This window comes from Egretta garzetta, unplaced genomic scaffold, assembly GCF_000687185.1.
Source record: "Egretta garzetta isolate BGI_Z169 unplaced genomic scaffold, ASM68718v1 scaffold775, whole genome shotgun sequence".
Lineage (NCBI taxonomy): Eukaryota > Metazoa > Chordata > Aves > Pelecaniformes > Ardeidae > Egretta > Egretta garzetta.
In genome coordinates this window covers 634,597-656,210 of record NW_009259754.1, presented here as the reverse complement: position 1 = coordinate 656,210, position 21,614 = coordinate 634,597, and the positions used below count along the sequence as shown (strand labels likewise).

The 21,614-nt window shown below is 37.3% G+C and overlaps 1 protein-coding gene across 3 annotated transcripts in view; it reads right to left on the bottom strand.

The window, feature by feature from the left end:
* UGGT1 (UDP-glucose glycoprotein glucosyltransferase 1) overlaps nt 1-21,614 on the bottom strand; it is a 47,455-nt gene that overhangs the window by 22,284 nt on the left and 3,557 nt on the right. For all 3 annotated transcript variants that reach the window (XM_035894970.1, XM_035894968.1, XM_035894969.1), the window contains 18 exons: nt 20,818-20,900; nt 20,146-20,276; nt 19,159-19,271; nt 17,831-18,005; nt 16,448-16,544; nt 14,250-14,328; nt 13,944-14,044; nt 12,997-13,096; nt 11,813-11,873; nt 8,629-8,720; nt 7,813-7,963; nt 7,425-7,544; nt 6,286-6,371; nt 5,695-5,830; nt 4,645-4,776; nt 2,831-2,995; nt 2,491-2,611; nt 1,621-1,719 (listed from right to left, as the gene is read on the bottom strand). In XM_035894970.1, the coding sequence (XP_035750863.1) occupies nt 1,621-1,719; nt 2,491-2,611; nt 2,831-2,995; nt 4,645-4,776; nt 5,695-5,830; nt 6,286-6,371; nt 7,425-7,544; nt 7,813-7,963; nt 8,629-8,720; nt 11,813-11,873; nt 12,997-13,096; nt 13,944-14,044; nt 14,250-14,328; nt 16,448-16,544; nt 17,831-18,005; nt 19,159-19,271; nt 20,146-20,276; nt 20,818-20,900 (2,042 nt within the window). The remainder of the gene's footprint in view (nt 1-1,620; nt 1,720-2,490; nt 2,612-2,830; nt 2,996-4,644; nt 4,777-5,694; nt 5,831-6,285; nt 6,372-7,424; nt 7,545-7,812; nt 7,964-8,628; nt 8,721-11,812; nt 11,874-12,996; nt 13,097-13,943; nt 14,045-14,249; nt 14,329-16,447; nt 16,545-17,830; nt 18,006-19,158; nt 19,272-20,145; nt 20,277-20,817; nt 20,901-21,614) is intronic.

The following is a 21,614-nucleotide window of genomic DNA, read 5'->3' as shown; positions in this document are numbered from 1 at the left end:
AAAGGAACCTGTAAATAAATTACAGATTCCAACTAGGGTACAGACATACCGCTTCTTCATACTGAAGCTGTTAGTTCACAAAATCAGTTTTGTATAGAGAAAAGAGTGCTGAAGCAAACATGCATTTAAACAGCTTTCTTCATTTCCTGCTGGTTCTAAAGCCAATATTAGAAAGGAACCAGAAAATTCCCAGAACAACAACATATGAAATGCTAAAGCATGAGTTACCATAGATCTCCTTGGAAGACATTCCTGGTCAAAAAGCAGAAAGGAAAGGGGGAAAGGAGAGAGACATTAATAATTTGATCGTAATCCCAATGTGTATCAAGAAGCTGCAGCACGGTACTGGGCATAACGGAATAACCAAAGTTCAAGTCCAACAAGCAACAAGTTTGTGATAATTTTATCAGAGTAAGCTCTGATTTTTTCTTCTCCTCAAACAGATCAATCCTTTATTTTCATGCTACAGCACTAATTATACGATGCATTACCGATTTCATACCATTCCATGAAGGCATCATTCTGAAGCCCTTTTACAAAAACTGCCATGCCATTACGACTTGGATGTTAACAGTTTCTGTTACCTTCCCTCTTTAAAAATTAGCATGACAGTGCTATTTCAGTACTGTAGCTGAGCCAGCAATACGTATAACTTTCCTATTAGTTTGGAAATTAAATGTGCTACAGCATTACTGTAATCAGATACCTGGTTTAAGTGAGAGGAGGGGCAGTGACCCAAAACTGTTGAGCCATGGGATTGCAAATTAATGTGCGCTTTCAAATGAGCATGGAGAGGTGTAGGTTTAATTAATACTCTACAAAGGGGAAAACAAGAAACTAAGTGACTGAACATGAACCAAGGGCAAAAATGAGACAGAAGGAGCCATGGGAACATTTAAGGCAGTGCACACAGGTGGCAACAGCTGGAGATCGTACTGGGGAAACTTGTGAGAGTCTAGCAAAGAAGACAGACAGGCACAAGAGGAATTGGTTCAAATGACAGCAGCTTATTTATGATTCCTAACTGAAAAGGATATAAGAAAGGCCCGATTAAGCTCTGTATTCTCTCTGTGCATGTATTTCTTACATTGAGAAGTACAGCTGATTTTTAACACTAACAGGAGACTTTATGTATAACTGTACTAAAACAACACTGTCACTGAAAAAGCAGTGCACGCACTGGAGCAATAAAACCAGCACAGACCATGTTAGGTGTTGTCTTATATACTGGGCAATAACAATGTTCTTCTGAATCCATGTAACTTTTAGAAATTTTTAATTATAAGACAGAGAGCTAGAACACCTTTTATATTTTTCTAGTCAGTGTCCCCATAGGATCATAGCTTACACTCTGCATCCCTGGTGGTCATTTGCAATATAGCATGAGGGGTTGGATGGGACTTTGTTATTCACTGAAGGCTGGGTTTAAAGAGGGGAACATGCTTGTTCCATGTAGATGCCATGCCTATTAAAAAAAAAAAAAATCTTTCTTTTTAACACTTAGATTGTGCCATGAGCCACAGCTGTGAACAAGTCTCAATACGTGTGTTGAGTACTGTTTATACCCTTGGAAACATACATAAGATTAGATTTGGGTTCATAATCCACTGCAGATGTTACCTTTCTTTGTTAAGTAGGTCATGCTGTTTGCAACAGCAGCTGTCTTATCTTTGGAATCCAACGTGGTAAATCTAGCAAAGTCATCCACGTAAAAGTTATCTGGGGAAGAGAAAGTATTAGATGCCAAAGCAAATTATTCCATGTAAAATGAACAAAAAATCACTACTATTACCAGAACATTAAGAACATGTCCCATTTTGCTCCTCATAATACTGCTTTTTATGTCTCATTTCCCCTGTTAATATATAAGTTGAGGAATATATTTGTCTTGTCTCCTAAGTTACATTAATAACTACATTGCATATTTGATATGCAGAAGTCAGTTGAAAGAACTGTTTAAGTCTCACTTAGTTGAAGTTAATTTATGTAAATAATATACATTTAAAAATCTACTGTGTTACTATTCTTCAAGCAACTCAAAGAAGGTAGTTTTTGCAATACTGTCATTACAGCAGAGTGGCTGCATTGGGTGTCAATACATTTAGCCATGAAAAGTTCTAAAACCTATGGCACAGCAAATCGCAAGTAATTCCAGAGATGACCATCAATCTCTGCTCAAATGGTTAGAAATAAGAAACAAGCTGTTGTTTTATACATTCTGTGACTGTTCTTGGCTTTTGCTAGCATTGCTAATTTCTCAACTTCTTGAGTCGTATTCCCCTAAGGGTCTGTATAAAACCAAATCAAATTCCTGTTCTGAAAGATCTGTAGACGTTAACGTTGTTATTGTACATAACATCTCCCCGAGTACCACGGCCAGAAGGTCACTTGGGGTGCTGTTAATACTTTGCCACTAGAGCTTTCCGTTGGGACAGCAAAAGTCTTTGACTCCGATACTTCAGGTTTAATGCAATTAAAAGCATCCCTTACTCATTCCTGTCAGATCTAGGTACTCTCTGTCAGACGTTAAGATTCTTGAGTTAATTCTTGGAACAACATTAGGCTGGTTCATGATATACTCAACCACATCTTGGTCATTAGATAATTCACCCTGCAGGAAAGAAGAAAGAAGCAATATTTTTATTTCACATGTATATTTGCCTTAAGTAACTTAATAAACCCCAACCAACCCAAAACAACAATAAAAAAAAAAAAAAAAGAAGAAATTATGCAAGGTAAGTTATCTTGTGTATTACATATTCAGGGACTTTTGAGTCAGTTTTTCCAAATCTTATTTCCCTCTAAAGTCGCAGCTGAACTCAGCACCTACCAGGTACACGGCTCGCTGGAAGATGCTTGTGGTTTCCAGGATTTTGTGCATTGTCACAGTTTCTAAGTCATCAGGATCCAGCTGATCTTTTTGAAAAGGCATTCCATTGAACAGCACAACAGGGAGAGGACCTACACCCGTTTGCTCATAGTAAACTCTTGCTGCCTAAATACGGGGAAACAAGTAGCTTTACCACGAGGGTTCATAACATTTCCATGCAATATCCACACAAGTGTCTTCTAAACACACTAAGATGTCCTTCCAGCTTTTATGTGACATAGGAAACACTGGTTTTATGTAGTGCTTAAGACACTTTCTGTATCTTACATGCAGAAGATGTCCTTGTCTTTCAGAGTTTCAGAGCAAAGAAAGTTACTTTATAACACACAAGTGCAAAGTATTCCATTAAGTTCATACTGTAAATAAACTAATTCCAATGAGCGCTTTCTGGTAAGAGCAAAAAATGCACAACAGGAACGTGACATAGCATATGGAAGCAAATCAACGGAAGCATTGATAGTGTTGTAAGGCAGGGTAGAGGGTTTTTCTTGTTATTTTTTAAGAACATGTTCCTTAAACTTGTGAGAAAACATTTACTTGTGGGGCAGGGGGTTATTATGTCAAGACAAATTTCCCCATTGATTCACATAACCACTGCAAAATGCACCATCATTATTGATACTCTGTTATGGACAGAAGTTAATCAGGTTCTTACTGTTTAGAGGTTCTTATTGAGGGCTTTCAAGACCTTTTGAGGACACAAATATCACAAAGCTCAGATCACATGAAAGAGTGCTCAGTGTTGTTTTAACTTGTGTCCTTTACACGGAGATAAGCTCTTTCTAAAGGCTTCCTTCCTTATCTGAAGGCTTTGCAATGTTTTAAAATGTGGTTGTGCTGAACAGTGTCAGGTACACCAGTTGCAGCAAGGCATCCAGAATGGCCTCTCAAGCCTTCTGGAGGAGAGCACTTTGCATGTGTTAGGGGTGGGGCTGTCTAGTACATAAACTGAAGAGGCCTCTCCTGTCATACCAAAATGTCTGCCTTTTATTGGTTTTGATTTCCTGAAAGTGCTTTTCCCTTCACTTTCCTACATGGGAAGATGGAAAGCATGCGTGCATACAAGCCTATTTATATAACCCTGACTGCATTCCTTACATTTACAGATACAGGGAGTACCATCTGTGTTACAGAGCTATTGTAGACAGTATTTTCATTCTTTTAGAGAATTCAACAAAAATACATAAACCATTCCCTTACAGAACCCCAAATAAAATCTGCTTCATCTCACATAAAAGTGATCCAGTAGTGATTTGCTCTCCCAGTTTTCTGCATTCAGTGTGGAGAAAAAGAAGTATCAACCCTAAAAATAACTTTAAGAAATTATTTGAGGAAGACTGTTGAACACCTTGTTGTAGGAAAGGCATTCTGAATTCATCATCATTACTTTACCTCACACAGTATTCAAATATCAAGAAAGGCCATGCCAATCCCTCACAGACATTAAGCCCCTTGGTTTTCTTATGAACCATTCCATTACCTTGATTTTTTTCAAGCAATTTTAAACTCTACTGAAGTCTGTAAATCAGAATGAAAGCATGACTTACAAGTCACAGGAATGTTATCTTGGTTCGGGTACTATACATCTAGATTTTTTTTTTAAATGTATATTGCAATTTATTATATATACTATGTATATTATATAAAGCTTTGTGCTGAACATAAATACTTGGATCAAGAAATTGTACATAACTATTTTCAAAACTGTGTTGAAACAAAAAAAGCAGAAAAAGCTCTATTTCATAAATTCTTACCTTTCTGTTTTGATCATAGGCAGAGTCAATTCCCAGAATGCTGTTGACTTCCACATAAGGATACTGTTTCTCAAGAACACTAACCACATGCTCCACTTTCAGCTGATCTCCTGTTTTCACTTTGTTATATATCTGATGGGGGATACAAATACAAGTTTACAGCTGCAACTGTAAAGCTTCTGTCACTACCAAAGGTAACCTGACCTGTCACCTGTATTCCAGTAATTACAAGGAATTAACAGCCAGATTGCAAAACATATTTTTATATTAGCTGCAATAACAGCTCCAAAGCACTTGTAGCTCTTATCATTACCTTGCTTTACCTCGTAGTCATTCCAGTGAGATTGGAAGGAGGTAAGTATCCTGTATTTCTTTAAATAATAACTTGCATCTTTAATTAGAAAAGGTATTCAAGGGGAAAAGTAGTGCTTAGGGGGAAAAAGGCTCAAGTAAGGCATATCCAAAGAGCTACCCTTCCCTTCAGAACTCAAGATCTGTTTATAAACAATACAACAGGTCTCACACATAAAGTACGTTAACAGTTAGTTTCCCCCGTGAAGGCACAAGGTTTCATTTTGACTTACAAACACATACCAAAAAAAGAATAAAAGTCACCAGCAGTTTAATGTTATGGTATGTCCAACTTGTAGATTTGTACAACAATGCCAAGCCACAAGTGAAAATGCATTTACTAGCACCTATATTCTTCTCTGATGTGGCAAAAGTGTTGCAGCAGGAACTGTTCAAAACAAAGTATGATATTGAAAGGATATGGCAGTTTAGAACTCATTGGCAGAATGAGCAGCAGCAGGATCAGAAAAATGTGCAAGTGTTAAGTGTCACGTTTAAATCTACTCTCACTTGGTAAATTTAGGTCAGAAGCACTTTACAAAGAAATGTATATTCTGGGTACTAGTATTTGAAGATATTCTGAATACTCACCAAGTCCAAGAAAAATTTCTTCCATTGTCTACATATCAGCACATTAACATAATCTTACATACATGGAAAATACTAAAACATTCATTACCCTTTTAAATGCATACTTACAGACATGACAGTCTGGAAAGCATAATTGTTGTCCTTTTCTTGTGCCACATAATTGTATGCCCTAAGGAGGGCAACACCAGGATCCTGAAGTCCATCAACATCCTCTGAGTCATTAACCACAAAGACTAGTCCTATCCTACAAACAAACAAGTCCCCAGATCATAAATCTATTATACTAATAAATAATCAACTCTTCATACAACTGTCAGCTATGATCATCATCTTAAACAAAGGCTTTTTCCAGAATAGACTGGTAAGGTGTTGCATAGAGCAGCCAGGAATCAAACTTAGGACATATAATCTCTAATGGTGAGTCCGTCAGAATCTTGCTTTTCATCTCTCTCTCATCCAAAGTACTTGCTTTTAAGTTTCTTTTGGACTGTTAAAGAAACTGAACTCTGTTTTGCTAGTAGCAAAAGTTATATTCGAAAAATTGTAAAGAAGAAACAATATTTAGTAAATGTCCTTCCCAACCACCAATACAAGATATCTAACATTTCTACAGTGTCCTAGCAATGAGAATTTTACAATTGCAAAAGTCACAAAAATAAAACTGATGTAAAAAAATTCCCCTTAAAACATAGCAATTACCTCAGTGGGATGTGGTTACTGAAAAACATCTCTGCCACGTTCAGTAATTCTGCTGTGGTCTCATGAGTAGGATCTACTATCAGCACCTGTTATAAATTGCAAATGGAAAGTTTCTATTCCCTTAAGAAGTCAAGATAGAGGGTTAGAGTTAGCTTTATTCACATCCCAGTGCACAATTATCATCAGTCCTATTTTATACACTGCCAGGGAGATGTGACCCAATAGTTTCTTCTAAAGTCTTTAAGTCTGTTGTCTAAAATATCCACTCCTTTAACCAGAAGAGACCAGAATACTTACGTACTTTATCTTTACCTCAGTATGCCCTAGCATCTAGGCTTCCACCTCTGCATGTACACAAATCGATCAAGTTGTGCATGGGAGGCAGGCATTTGTCAGAGCTGAGGAACACAGCATTGCTCTGTTCAACCCCCGGGAGAGCCAATACTGCTAGGACATTCTCAGAACCAGCGCAAACCCAGGCAGAACTGGGCCATTCAAAAGGAATTTAGGGCCCTTTAGTCATGCCAAGTCTTGCCTTTCATTTAATAATTTCAATGTTAAAAGTACTGAACTCCAGAGAAAAAGTTAACACATTAATGCTTCCACAGCTTGAGGTGGAAAAGTCCCTTCTTCTATAGAGCCACTCTGCCACATGACAAGAGTTACAGTACAGAATTTACAAACTCCTTATTAGATCTAACTTGAAGTAGTTTACCTAGAGACTAAAAGGACTCCCAGGATTAAGCTGAGGACTGGTGATCGTTTGAAGTCTTGGTGCAAGAATGCTTTCTAACTGAAACAACTGAAGTTGGTCTTAACCCCGTTAAGGAGATACTAATTAAGAAATTTGAGGGATTTCATTAACCAATTTCAGGTATTCTCACAAAGTTGAAATGTACCAAATACTCACTTGCCAGGTGATAGTTTTTTCCATTGATAAAACAATTTGTGGCATCTAATAGAAGCCAGAGAATCATGCTCAGTAATCTCTGAATCTCAGCCATAACTTAGTAGTATGGGAAAGAATACCTTTTAGAAAAGCATCCTATCTCAAGATATTTAAGTTCCAGGGAATCCAGCATATATGTCCCTGCTGTTGAAAAAAAGCACATTTAATTTCTAGTCAGGCTACTACTTACAAAATTATGGAAGTTTTTTCTAATTTGTCTGATCACGCCTGGAAACGTGGGACGCAGCAGTTCTTGCACGTTGGAAGGCCAGGAATTATACCGACTGTCAACTTCAAGATTGTTGATCCACTAAGAAAAAATAAAGGCATGATTGACAGTCCTCCTGCTCGACTCTGAGATGTAAAATATTTTAAAATCAGACAGTATATTGAGAAGCTTATGAATAAAAAGTTAAGCTTTTTAGAAAGAGCTGATGATATTTATAACCTGACTTTTCTTTTTTTCTTCACTGCAGTTGCAGAGCTGATTGTGAGATAAGAACAGAAGTTCCACTGACAGCTTAAGAACACACTGCCCAATGGCAAATAAGGTATTTCTTATATAAAACCATACGTACTGAAATAGCAGGGCTTCTGATGTCCACAGCATAGTCGGAATCTGATGGCTGGATGTTCAACTTCAGAACATTGTGCAAGGAAAGGCCTTCAATTCCTAAGCTGTGCAGGCCTTCCATAACATGGGCTTCATTGCGTAGCACATCAATCAAGCTGGAAGGAAAAGAAAAAATGTTGAAGACACAGCAAATAACTTGGTCTTGTCCTGAGGATTAACAGATGAAACGTATAAACAAGTCTGCCACGTCTGTGCATTACTTCTTATTTATAACCTATTTCTAACTGTCCTAAGAAACTTGAGGTAACTTAAACCTATTCAATTATATTATACTTCTAGGAAAAACTATGTTAAATCAAGATAACTAAAGCATGAGATACATATGTAGTTTCAATTCCACATTATTGAAACAAATTTTGACGAAGATACAGGGTGGTTTTCAGAGGAAAGCTTTATGGTGATTTATCCTTTGAGAATCAGTGTCTTCAGAATAAAATCTGTATGTTGACAGCCTTGGAGACCAGAATCTTGCTAGTCACAGCACAAATCAAAGGAACAGTACAGAGGTGACTTCCCATTCCAATGTGCAAGGTCATTCCAGTTTTCACAACAGCTTTTTTGTTAGAAATGCACTTGTGTAAGAGAAGGAACCATGATTTACTTTTTCCAGTACTTAACAATTAATAACCTAGAAATCTAGTCTAGATAAGACTTTGTGAAGAAGGTTCAAAACTGTCTAAATTAATTTATTATCTATTCACAAGCAGGATGCAATCTCCTGTACAGGATACAATTATTCTGAAAAAGAAAACATTCCTACCTAAATATGTCCTGAGTGTCTAAATCAATAAGTAGTCCGTTGATGAAGAGGGCAGAATCTCCTGGTTGTAACCCTAACGTTCCTTTGAAATACTGAAAGAAAGTAGAAGGCCATTAGACAAATACCCTGCACAGAAAAAAAATTACGAGAGTTTAATGCGTCGAAGTTGTAGATTTTATCTCCCTTATTGCATTACATTGCTTCTCAACTACGGTCTTTGCTGACTTTGTGCACGCATCCATACCAGAGGAAAAAACAACTGAAGCTATTTAGTGCGTAGATCCATAAATGAGACTTATATTTTTTTCTACATGATTTGGTAGTACATTGGAAAGTCCCTGAGTAGACTTTTTCAACAGACTCAGATTAAGTAATTAGAAATGCTTGAGAGAGTTTTTTTTTAGCTGACAGCCCACAGAGTAGATGGACGAATAGCATCCAGTTACCTGTCTTACCCTTTAGTGTGTGGTTTTGGGCAGAACAGACTTAAATTGCTGGATATTGCATGGCGCTCACCAGTGGAACTAACTACTGTGTTTAAGGTACAAGTCCTGACCTGCTGGATATGTCATCAGTGAAAAGTAGATGAGCTGCCATTGTAGTCTCATCTCTCCAAAATCAGGCAGCATACAAATGGAGAGAGTCTTATCAATATTTTGGAATTTCTTCCAAGTACCTCTAAGCAGTAGCCCATTTGAATGGACACTTGCCCCTGAACTGAGGCACCATCACAGAGAACAATTTTGAATCCAGAGAGTTGAATAAAACACAGTCCTCCTGAAGCAAATTTCCCAACTCTAGCATGAAAAATTCTGTTTAAAGACTTAAGAGGTATCGGAAGAAAGCAACGTAATTTTTGTCTTGCAGTATCAGTTACAAAATTCTATTAAGAGGCACAATGAACACTGAAGGAGAAATACAGTATCTGGGTATTTAAAAACACTATTACCATGAAGCATGTGAGCAAAGCAAACAGAGGAATAGCAAAGTACCATGTGAAGTACCAAGAACAGGAAAGCAGCATCTAACAGGAAGAATGTATGTATTTAATAAAATAAAAAAGCTCCCAGAGAAGAGCTAAGTACATGCAGTGTTAAATTGTATCTTTTTGTGGATAATTACATAGTAAACTATAACTTGACTAATAGCAGTGAACTTCACTATCAAGTAATATCCACACAAACCAAGTCATGCAAAGAATAGCTTAAAAGGGCAGGGTTAGATCTAGCCAGATCTGGATCTAGTAGCCTAGACATACTTTGAATAAAAATGAATCCACAAAATCATGGGATTACCTGTGGACCAGTCTGATCTAATGCATAACAGAAAAGCCACCAGGTAGCTTTAGCTTGCACTTACATTCTATACTTTGTCCCTTCCAGAACCACACCGGACGACAGTGTCAAACCGCATCCCTTCTTTTCTGATTTTATCACTATTGAACAACAAGGGATTTCTCTTTCAGAACAGGAATCTCAGGGGACTGGTAAGTAGATTTCAGGTGACTTCGCATTTGCTACTACTAGACTAGCCAAGTATCATTGATTAGATTTTAAACAAAGACATAAGTGTGTACTTAACATACTTTGTATTTTTCCTATTACTACCAAGTGACACTGAAATGTATGAATAGATCAGCACAGATCATATAACAAAAGCTGTTGTCTGGCTTTGTTTTTATTACCATCTTACACTTCTATTTTGTACACTATCCAGACTGCACTACCAGGTGGGTGCATTTTAACTGTACAAAATTCTGTACAAAAGCCTGTACAAAATTCCCAAGTAGCTATGGTTTTTTTCAGTGCTTTGCTAATGCCAAGTACACAACAGAGCTCTTGCATTCTTCTGCAAACACCAGAGCCTACTCAATGACCTCCAGAGGTCCCTCATAACTTGAGCTTTTTTTACGATTCTGTTTCAAAGCACATGTAGACTTACTTGGACGGCTGTTACATTTTATTCCTTCCTAGTTTCACTCTCAAAGCTCCAACATTGGAACAGTTTCCTCCACATAGTATGAATCATTCTAAGCCATAGCAGAAGGTTCAGAGTTTATTCTGTGGCTTCCTTGTAAACACTGATGAATTTGGATATCTAAGCACCATCTCAAATTGGGTAATGAGAACTAAATCTCTTCTGCATTCTTAAAAATGTAAGATGCTGCTTAATATATTTGCTTTTCAAGCAACAGCTTTACAACAGCTATGTTCCATCCAGCTAAGACACTTTAAAATAATCAAAATATAAGTACATTTTGACTCCAATAACTTCCACTAAAAAGCACTCACACTTTCAGTATCTAATTGCTTTTGAGAAGTTCAGAATACACTCAAAACCTAGAATCAGTAACTTGAAGTCAGCCTCTTTTTAACTCTTACCCAGGACAAGTAGTGCTATGACTTAAGACTTAACCTATCTGCTATACCACTCAAATAAGAACTAGGTCAGAGGCTGAAAGGCGGCCACCCAGCAGGCACAGTCCTACAAGAAATGTATTAACCAACTCTACACAACTTTAGCTGGCAAGTCATGGCTACAAATGTGTAACTCAGAAACTAAGTAAAGACTGATGTGACGTAGACATCAAAACTTCTACTGCTTCATTTTCAACACAGTCCTGTCCCGTAGATCAGATTAATAGAGTCTGCATGGAAATCTTAAGAACACCTACGCTGTATGTTTTCTGTAAATAAAACACTTTCCCCCAGGGTTAATAACACAGAACTTTCATTGTATTTAAAGTTAATTTTATAAAGATAAATAAATACAGTTACCAGATTCTGAGTTCAGATACCAAACAGAAGGCACTTTCATTTACATTAACAAGTGCTTGCCAAATAACTATCAGAACACTTGACTATTGTGAACAGCCATTGTAGGGGCAGGTCTCTGAACAAAATCCTCTATCATCATTCCCCAACACAGTGATCTTGCTCAAAGAATTTATGACCAGTATCTTCATATTTGAGCAAACAAGCTAAATCATGTTCCTAATCCACATCTGAAAATCCACCACTTCTTTACTTCCCAGAGGCTTACTACGACAAAGTTGTGTGTGAAAATACCAGGTCGTTATTTTGAGCAAAATGTAAACTTTTAAATAGAATCATTATTTTCAAAACTTGAATTTATATTAAAACATAAATGCAAACACACTATGTTTAGTTTCTGGAAGCATTACCTTTTGGTTCTCTTCAATTTCTGCTCGGAGTTCTGAAGAAACAACTGTTTTTGTTATGGCTCTACAGAAATAAAAACATCATGCTGTGAATCATCTTTCTGTGTATCTAATGGACAGATTAGATATCTATTTGTGCTACTTTTTGTATCTTATACATAAATATATTTAGTCTCCCAGTATAAAGAGCGAGCTGCAGTCAGAAGCGCTTGCACTTTGTGGTACCATTAAACAGTAGGATGCACTATTTTTTCTTACACTCAACAGAACATAAAAATGTTAACCACATGCCAACTCTCAGTGTCTAATTTCACATTAACCATAATAAAACTGGGCAGCTGCCAGAAAGGTAGAGGTGGAGGCTGGCAGCAGAAAATAAGGGGATTTCACTCCTCATTGTGGGTTCCCATTCCTTTCGTTACTTATGTTGGATCCAGTCATTGCATCATCACAGAAGGGACAAGTACAGCCCACAAGTCTGACTAAAAACACAATGAGAGTGCAATGCCTGCCTTAAGAAGCTATAAATAGCACAGTCTTAACATTAGTTAGTGTGAAATAAGACCAGATTTCAATTTCTTTCTACTCTCGGGTGTATCTCCACCTACTCAAAAAGGAGGAGCTCCTATAGTATCATCTCCACGACACAGGTCATGGAATTTATCAAAAGAAACATATTTCTAGACTGGTGTCCTGGTTTCAGCAGGCCAGATTGTGACTGAATTTCTTGAAATTGAGTTGAACATGCTCAAGACATTCATTGACAAAGTGTAAAAAACAGTGGAATTGCACATCAGTCTCTGACATAAGATTGACTAGGCTGTTTGGCAAAGTGGATCCCAGAAGAAGAGTGGGATCCAGTGAATAGATAAAGATGCCAAACAGAAAACCTATCCAATAAATTCTTGAGGACTTGATGCAAAAGGTTCAGAAGCATTTCACAACAAAATAGCAAGGATAATTCTGTCAAATTTTCCACCAGTCCACATCAATTGCCATCCAAGAAAAACACTGTAAGATCCTCTTTGTAACCACAGGCTGAAGAACTCCTCTGCATAAACATTCCCCGGTGCTTGCTTCCAGCTAAATGGAAACGCGGACATTAACCCAACCAATGCTGCCTGTATGAGGTTCTGCTCAGAAAAAAGACAGTAAGAAAAATTCCTAGAACTCGTAATTAAAGTTACCTGGCCTTTGTAGGAAAGTTCTGACTGAGATCTTTCATGACCATCAAAGCATCCACAGGGGGAGCAGTCAAAATGCGAGCAGCAGTTTGAAAACTTAAATCTAGAAGTGAAAAAATAGAAAAACTCTAAACTGAAAACAAGCCAACGCAGAGTCATCTTAACTTCAGCTTTCAACTTCTTTGCGTATTTGTTATCTATGAAAATTCATTTTCTATCTGTGCCTTTTGATACTTTTTTCCTAAATCTTCTTCCTTGTATTCAAGAATTCTATTTGTTGCCTTGAAGTAAGTAACCCTTTCAAAATGAACCAGTGTATCCTGGTTACAGGTTGCTTCAATGAGTCCAGACCATCACCTTTTTTTTTGGCTGAGGTGGGAGGATCTGCCCTTCCGAAGGGGTCTGGGTACTTGTTTCACAAGCTAGAAATATAAACAGCCATCTGTTGGATATAGATAGATTCTCTGTGGCTACAACATATGTTCAGCATTTTGAATTCCTCTCTTTTTTCAGAGGATGAAAAGCTTTTCCACAGGCCTCAAGAGCTGCATGCAGATGTTTTTGAAATACAGTTTTCCTTTGGTCTTGAGAAATCTCTGCTTTCCACACCAAGAATGTGACCATTGAAAGAAGCTTTACATTCCCTTTGCTTTTATCCATTTAGCAGATCATACAAGTAGTCAGTTTAAGAGCAAGTGGCTTATTGTACTTCACAATATAGAAAAGCAAACCTCATTTCAGAAGTCCTGGGAAACAGTCTTTCTAAAAGCTATTTCAACAGGACTCTAGAAAGGAGCTTTAGAAAATCCAGTATTTTCGAATGCAGGAATTTACAGTCAAACCCTCTCAACTGTACGCAGCCACTAGCAACCACATTTGTGTAGAAAACAAGAAGATAGGTTTACATTGAGTTTTTGCAGTGCAATACTGGAAGCCTTCATACAGATTACCTTGTAACTGCCACACTTTCAAAGGTGCCATTTCATTGGTACTTTCCACGAGGTGTTTTCTAAGCTCTTTCAGCTCTTCTGTCAAGTCAGGATACAACTGCCTAAAAGGGTATGAGGGTAAAACAACTTCTGTGGTTTCCTATAAGCAAGTCTGCTGTTCATTCAAAGAAACTAATGTATGAAGAAGTATGCTGCTAACACATATGGGTAACTTGGACATTTAAAAAATAATGAAGCAAAAAATCAGCATCTCTGCATCAAGTTTTTTGATACAACAAAGACCAACAACTTACAAATGAGTTTTACCTTAGTCTTCCAAACAGAAATCCTTGCACTTCATCGATAGGATCATTTTCATCTATCACTGTAGCATTCACATCTGTGCCTATAAACACACAGAGAAGAACAATACTACCAGGCTGCTCAGAAACAGTTCTCATGCTCATTTTGATTAGTTTAACAAAACTGCACTGCAGTAATCAAAATGAAGAAAGAAAGTGCAAGATTCAGGTTTGCTTTTAAACCTGTATCCAACAGACATTACCTTTATAAATGAACACAGTAACAGCCGAAATAAAATCAAGCTGGATTATTGAGAAAGAAAAGCTTAAGATGAGCCGAAATCTCAGAGACCTCAGCATTGCAGAGGAATTCACTAGGACCTAGGAGCTTTGAGGACATGCCAGCTTTGCAGAGTAAGTGCTAAACTTCAATCGTGAACACGTGCTGGTTTTGTCTGGGGGTAGAGTTAATTTTCTTCATAGCAGCTAGTGTGGGGCTGTGTTTTGGATTTGTGCTGGAAACAGGGTTGATAACACAGGGATGGTTTTATTACTGCTGAGCAGGGCTTACACAGTGTGTATTTTTCTGCTTCTCACTGCACCAGTGAGAGGCTGGAGGGACACAAGAAGCTGGGACGGGACACGGCTGGGACAGCTGACCCCAACTGACCCCAGGGATACCCCACACCGTATGATGTCATGCTCAGCATATAAAGCTGGGGGAAGAAGAAAGAAGGAGGGGACATTTGGAGTGATGGCATTTGTCTTCCTAAGTCACCATTACGCGTGATGAAGCCCTGCTTTCCTGGGGACGGCTGAGCACCCGCCTGCTGATGGGAAGGAGGGAATGAATTCCTTGTTTTGCTTTGCTTGTACATGCAGCTTTTGCTTTACCTACTGAACTGTCTTTATCTCAACCCACCAGTTTTCTCGTTTTTACTCTTCTGATTCTCTCCTCCATCCCGCCGGGGGGGGGGGGGGGGGGTTTTTTGGCTTAGCTGCCAGCTGGGGTTAAACCACAACAGAACACAACCCTGATTTTAGCCCCAAAATACATGATAAAAAATAGTATCTGAGTGAAGTCCAATTCTTGACTCAAACATCAAAAAGAAATCTGTGCAAAGGATTCACATGATCTCCTTAACTAGCTGGACACAAGCCAGCTCCAATCTCCATGTTTTATGCTCAAGTCTAAAGGTGCACCTCACTATTCGTGAGCTATTTGCAGCTCATAGCAATGCAAGTACAGTTTGTCCATTTTGTGAAACATTTGAGAATACTGCATCAATATTGGTGTAAAACTTCACAAGTTTACAAATAACAAATCTTCCCCAGCATTACTTCCCCCCCCACGCACACAGGAAGAAACTAAGGCCTCCAATGTTCTAATCTACAAACAGTCTCAGGGCTTTTGCATGACTTTTTGATGACAAACTAATGGAAATTCTTGTACAGTAATAGAAATCTTAAGTTGGATCACCTCCTCTAGTACTCTAGTTTCTCTTAAAATTAAATACTTTTACAAATAAAGACCAACGGTTTTGTGTGCCTATACTCTAGATGGTGGCAAAATATTCTGAGTCAGAGTTTAGATCTGTATCTAGAAGCTCATAAAACTGCAAAATCCTGAAGAACCCAATGCAAAAATCTGAGTTCTGTTCTCCACAACTGTTATCTTGAAAAAAACTTTTTTTTTCTTTTACGTAAGTACAAGATAAAAGCAGGAAATTCTGAGGTTTATATGTGTGTGTGAATGTCTAATACAAAGTATACAGGCAGAGATTACCCTAACAAAGTAAGTTTTGCAGGTGCATGAGAGTTTGCAAAACAGAGATCAAGTGTTCAATGTTCTGAATAAGAACAGGCAACACATTCTGCTCTGAGGATGGATAAGCTCAGGCAAATTAAGGTAGAGGAATTGCTTTACATCTGCAGAGAATCTGGTTATCTGGTAAAAAATCAGTTGCCTTAGTAGTGCCATTACTAAGATCTAGTCCAGAGTCATGACTGCATCGTGCCCAGCATTTCACAAAGACTGAAGACAAGTGCCATGGCAAAGATACATTTCATAAAGAATAATCCCCAAAGAGAGAGGAAGAGAAGTGATTTCAGAGCTGAAGAAAGAATATCTGCAATTCAGACACACAGTCATTCGTATTAAAAGAAATATAAAATTACCTTTGCAAAAATAAAATGTTCACATTAGTTAAAATAATAATTCACCTTTCACCTGTGTATCATCCTTGGCCTTATATTCTGTACTTTTAATAGCCAGTTCCACACCATAGCCAGAGAGGTAGACTTTTTCTTTACTGGGATTCTGTAAGGAAAAGCAAACAGTACAATATTGCCACTCTTTGTTTTGCTGTACAAATTAAAAACTGACATTTCCCAGAGCTAAGAAATCTCAAGCTGGTGCACGTTTGACATAACTGGCAATGCGTAAGTGAGAAACAAATACGCTGAGTGAGTGATTCTGCAGTAATGTACTGTAATATTTATATTTCCTATTGTATTTCAACAAAACTCTTTGAAGTTCAGAGAGCAAAGATATCTCTATGAACCAAAAAAGTAGAGCAGGATAGACTCATATCATCAAATCAGATAGAGGAGGGAAATGAACTTCAACTGTGATGTTCCAAAATGAAATGTTCACTGAGGAGTTACAACAGAGAATTTAAAAAAAAAAAATGGATAAATCGATGACTCAAGAGAGATGCATCATTAGTTCTGACTTTAATGGGAAACAAACATAATCGCTTGTTAAAAGTATTTTGAAGTAAACAGGAGTCACATCTGTATCAAGATCTATTGTGTAATACATTTAATTTTGAATGTAAATAGTCCTCCCAATACTGATAAACAAATTACTTTTTCAAAGGAAAGTTGTGTATGCAATGTATGACTCTTATTTTATCAAAAGTGCAAATGTCACTGGAAGTGAACCAGCTGATGCCTTTTTTTTTTTTTTTTTTTTTTTTTGCATTCAAGTCTAGCTACTGCCTGCTACACTGCAGGTTTTAGCAACATTAAGCAATATTCAGGGAAAAAGTCAACTCAAATTTCTCAGAGCTTTTGAAATGTGAAGTTAAACACTAATCCAGTGGTTATGGGCAATTTAGGGGAGCGAGATGGCAACCAGGATAAATTGCACTAGGACTGGTAAGTGGTCCTGTAATAAAATTGCTACAGAAACAACATTTTTCATTTGACAATAGTACCTTAAGGTTAATCCCTGCTTTTCATATCAAGTAACTAAGTGGCCTGACTGTGGAAAGATTGGACTATCTATTTCCTATAATCTAATATGGGTAGAGCAATATCTTTTTAGATTAAACTCTGTGATTTATCTGGAGTTTAACTCTGCATTTGTAAAATCAAATTACATTCTTATTTAAACAGTCATGAGATTTTAAGTATTCTGAATTCCTCAGCTACATGCAGTAAAAAATAAACTTTGAGTATTCCAAATAAGTATCAAGCAGCAACACATTATGCAAATGTCAAATTAAAGGAACAAACTTAGGCCATTTTTCTTTTTTGAAACCCAGGCCAGTTACTCTTTCCATGTCGAATACCTTTGTTACACTGCACAAATATACTTACAGCAATATAGTGTCGGAGGACGTAAGTGATTTCTCCTGCCTCAGCCTTTAAAACAAGCCTCTTATGGTACCTGTAGAACTCCTCTGAGCCAATCTCAGCGTAAAGTATGACAACAGGACTTTCGGGGCTTGACACTGGGTATTTGTGGTCCCCTTTGAACAAAAATGGCTTTGGCCTATGAGTAAACATTGAAGATTATCACACTGTGAGTCATGGCATTTCCTCACTCAATGCAAGATGCAAAATTTCTTTTTCTCACATTTAATCACTGTTCCTATCCTCACTGAATACATATGTCAAGCTATTCCCCCATATTACCAAGGTCAGCAGCATTTGACACATGTTGATAAAGCTTTGTTAAAAATGGACATGTGAAAATGAAACAAGTAGCTAGGTGCTAGTTTGAATATAATATGATCCTTATTTTAAAAAATTAACCACTTCCCTTAAATTTTCACTTAACTTTTTTTTCCCCACAATGGTGATTCATAAATTCTGTATAAAAAATAAAAGGCTAACAGAGCAAATGTTCCAGGAGCTCAAATTCAAGAGGACCCTGTCCTTGTCTTAGTACACAAACGAGAAAGTGAATGAGAAGACTATTTTCAACTTCTGTTTTTAAATTCTGTGTAAAATACAATGAAACATTTAAAATATTCCCAGTGAATCAGAAGAATAGCATGTGAGCTATAGATGCCATAGGTGTGCACATTTTTATGTTTACAAAGCTCAAAACTACCAAGATTACTATGAAGAAAAACTGAAATTTAAGTGGTTTTTTTTTTTCCAAAGAGGTATTATATTTTATAGCTTCTTCTTGTTACTAGAAGTTACAATCAAGTTCCGTTCTTGTAAAGAAATCTGAATTAGAAATATATTGTATGGTAACATCTTTGTTTGTTAATGCTGAGAAAATTATAGAGGGAAAAAATACCATGCATGCTTCAAGTCATTAATGAAACAATCTCTGTTATACTAACTATCACTTTAATATGCAGCCCACCTCTTTCTATTCTCCCTACACACTGAAGGCTTTACATATTCCTGAGAATTCCTACTGTCCTTCAACAAATTGTTTCCAGCTTTCCCCATGCACCTCCAAGGCATTCCTCCTCCTAGCAGAATATCAAAGAGCAAGGGGTACAAAAACAATCATTCCAATGTGGATTAATAAGCAGTAAGAGACTGCCACTCTGCAAGCAATGGACAGTATAAATCAATACTGAAGAATGTAGAAACTACTAGTTTATTACAAGCTCTTTACAGCAGTAGGTCTAACTAAGTTAAATTTTAGGAGCTAATGCAGTGATAGGAAAATAAGCAGATACCTTTCTGAAGCTGCCTGTAAAAGGTTTCCAAGAGAGTCAAATTCACATGTCTTCTCCCCATGCACAGCAAAAAACAGGGTACAGCCCTTTGGTGGAGGTTCATCTGCCGCTATCTGTGTTAAAATATTTGTAATAGAGTAGGTTGAATGTTTGCCCTTAGAACAAGTGAAAATGATAGCAGTGTAGCTCTGTAGCAATTGCTCTTTGATTTCCTCAATTCTGAAATAGTACTTCTTCCCTGTTTATTACATAAATTATTACATAATTTAAATACATGGTAAAAATTGCAAAACTGAGAATTAAGTCTTAACTTAGTACAAATAGTTTTCCAGTCTATAACTGCTATTAACTGCAGTATTAGTTTCAGGTACAAAAAGCGAGGCTTGCAATTGTGGGGGGTTTGGGTGGGGTTTTTTGTATTACACAACGTCTAGATTTGTTAAACATCAAATGATGAAATTATTCCAGATGAAAAAGGAAGATGTCTCCTAGTATTGCTTAGATAAAGCACATTATAATGCGAGACAATTTGCAATGAACTCTATGATGCCCCAAGTTTGAAAGAGAACAGAGAGTACAACGCACTTCCACTTAAGGGTTCTAATCACTAGAGCTGTATATTCATGGATTACTGTCTTCAAGTAAGTACAACTGAGTAATGGGAACAGCAGCAGCATCACAAGTACCAACAGAGCCATAGGGATTTTCTTCATAAAAATCTTTAAACATTTATTAGTGCAGCAGGCATCAAAGATACGCAGACATTTGGAAATCCCAATTCTTTAGTCTACTCTAGACAGAGGGACAAAAATTTGGCACCCAGTGAAATAAGAATATACATATGCTCTTCAGCTCAGATGTATGAAGCACTTCATCAATTCAAGATTTTGGATATTCTCAACTGTCTCGTTACACAGCTCGCTCCTTCTTAGACCATAATGTAATGCTCTACAAATCATTTCAGGAGCTCCCCTGTGCTGTACTAACCTGTTGAAAAGCTTGAACTGTTGCGGAGTAAGAGCGTAAAGACAAGGAAAATTTCAACAAATTCTGCTGCAAAGGTGACAGGCTCTGGCAGGCTACTTTCAGCATTGCATGGTAAGAAGAATAATTGCTACCTGCAAAGTCAAAGCACAAGCAGTTATCTTTCTACACCATATTCTCATTGAAGAGGGGCTTTTCAACTTAATTGTGATTTATACTAACAGAAGCCCATGACATTAATTGTAACTATGCACGTGACCATTCCTCCTCAATTTTCATTACAGCCAGTTGGAGGAGAGTGAACTTCAATAGTGATCCATGAGAGTACACTTACATACATTCCTAAGGATACAAACATAGGCTTGGGGAGGAGGGAAACAGTTAAAAGCTCCCATTTAATTTCAGTTGAGAAACGGAAACAGAGAAAAAGCATTTATAATATCTTATACTTCATGTTGAAACAGAAACTGGCAAGTAAAACATGTTTCAGACTCATCCACTCCAGCTTTTATCAAACGGATACCCAAAAGCCTTCAGCACTTCACAGTAAAAACATTACTGAAATCAGTCCTCATTTGACTTGTACAATAACACAACGGAAGACAAAACATTTTAGTTTACTTTTCAACCATGTCAACTATCAGCCATCATCAAGAAAACATTACGAAAACTTACCATCATGTTCAGAAGTCTTAATACTTTGACTGGCTTCAACAAAATTCCAGAATTTTTCTTGACCTTCTTCTGATAAAAATTCACTGAGTAAGAAGAGAAGAGTTAGCTAGATCTATGAATTTTCTCTCACGTTACAATTCTAATACTTTATAAATCTTTACAGAAAGTCAGCTCCTACCATATGTTTACCTAGATCAGAAAACCATACGTTACTAGAAAAAGCAGACCAGGAAAGCTAAAAAATGAACAAACCCCAACAAATAATAGTTGCAGGCCAGGGCAAACACGTAATACATGAAAGCAGCTTGCAAAGCACCTATTAATCTCTCAAAGACCACTGACAGACAGCAGTGTACGTGCTGGGAGCTCTCCTCCCTTGTGCTGTCTTTTGAGAAACAAACATTTTTGTTAACTTTGCTGTAACAAACTGTAGTCTGCTGGAACCACTAGCTTTGGTGGGGTTGGTTGGTTGGTTTGTTTTTAAATGAGTAAAAGGAGAAGTCACAGCTTCAAATCATGATGCTGTCATTCACCACGTATTAAGCATATGATTAAGTAGGTATACATTAGATAGCAAAATAATTCTCTAAACATTACTAAAAGCAAATCCTTTATCATGTGCCAACTTGTAACATGCTTCACATGCTAAAGGATACTACAACATAAGATTTGGAGTCTACTACCTGCCACAATAGCTTCTGTGTTCACTTCAACCTGCTCTGCCCTAATGCGGCAAGTACTTCCTGCACAATTGGGCAATGAATTGCAGTACTGGGCTAAGTAAATTGAACAGCAGG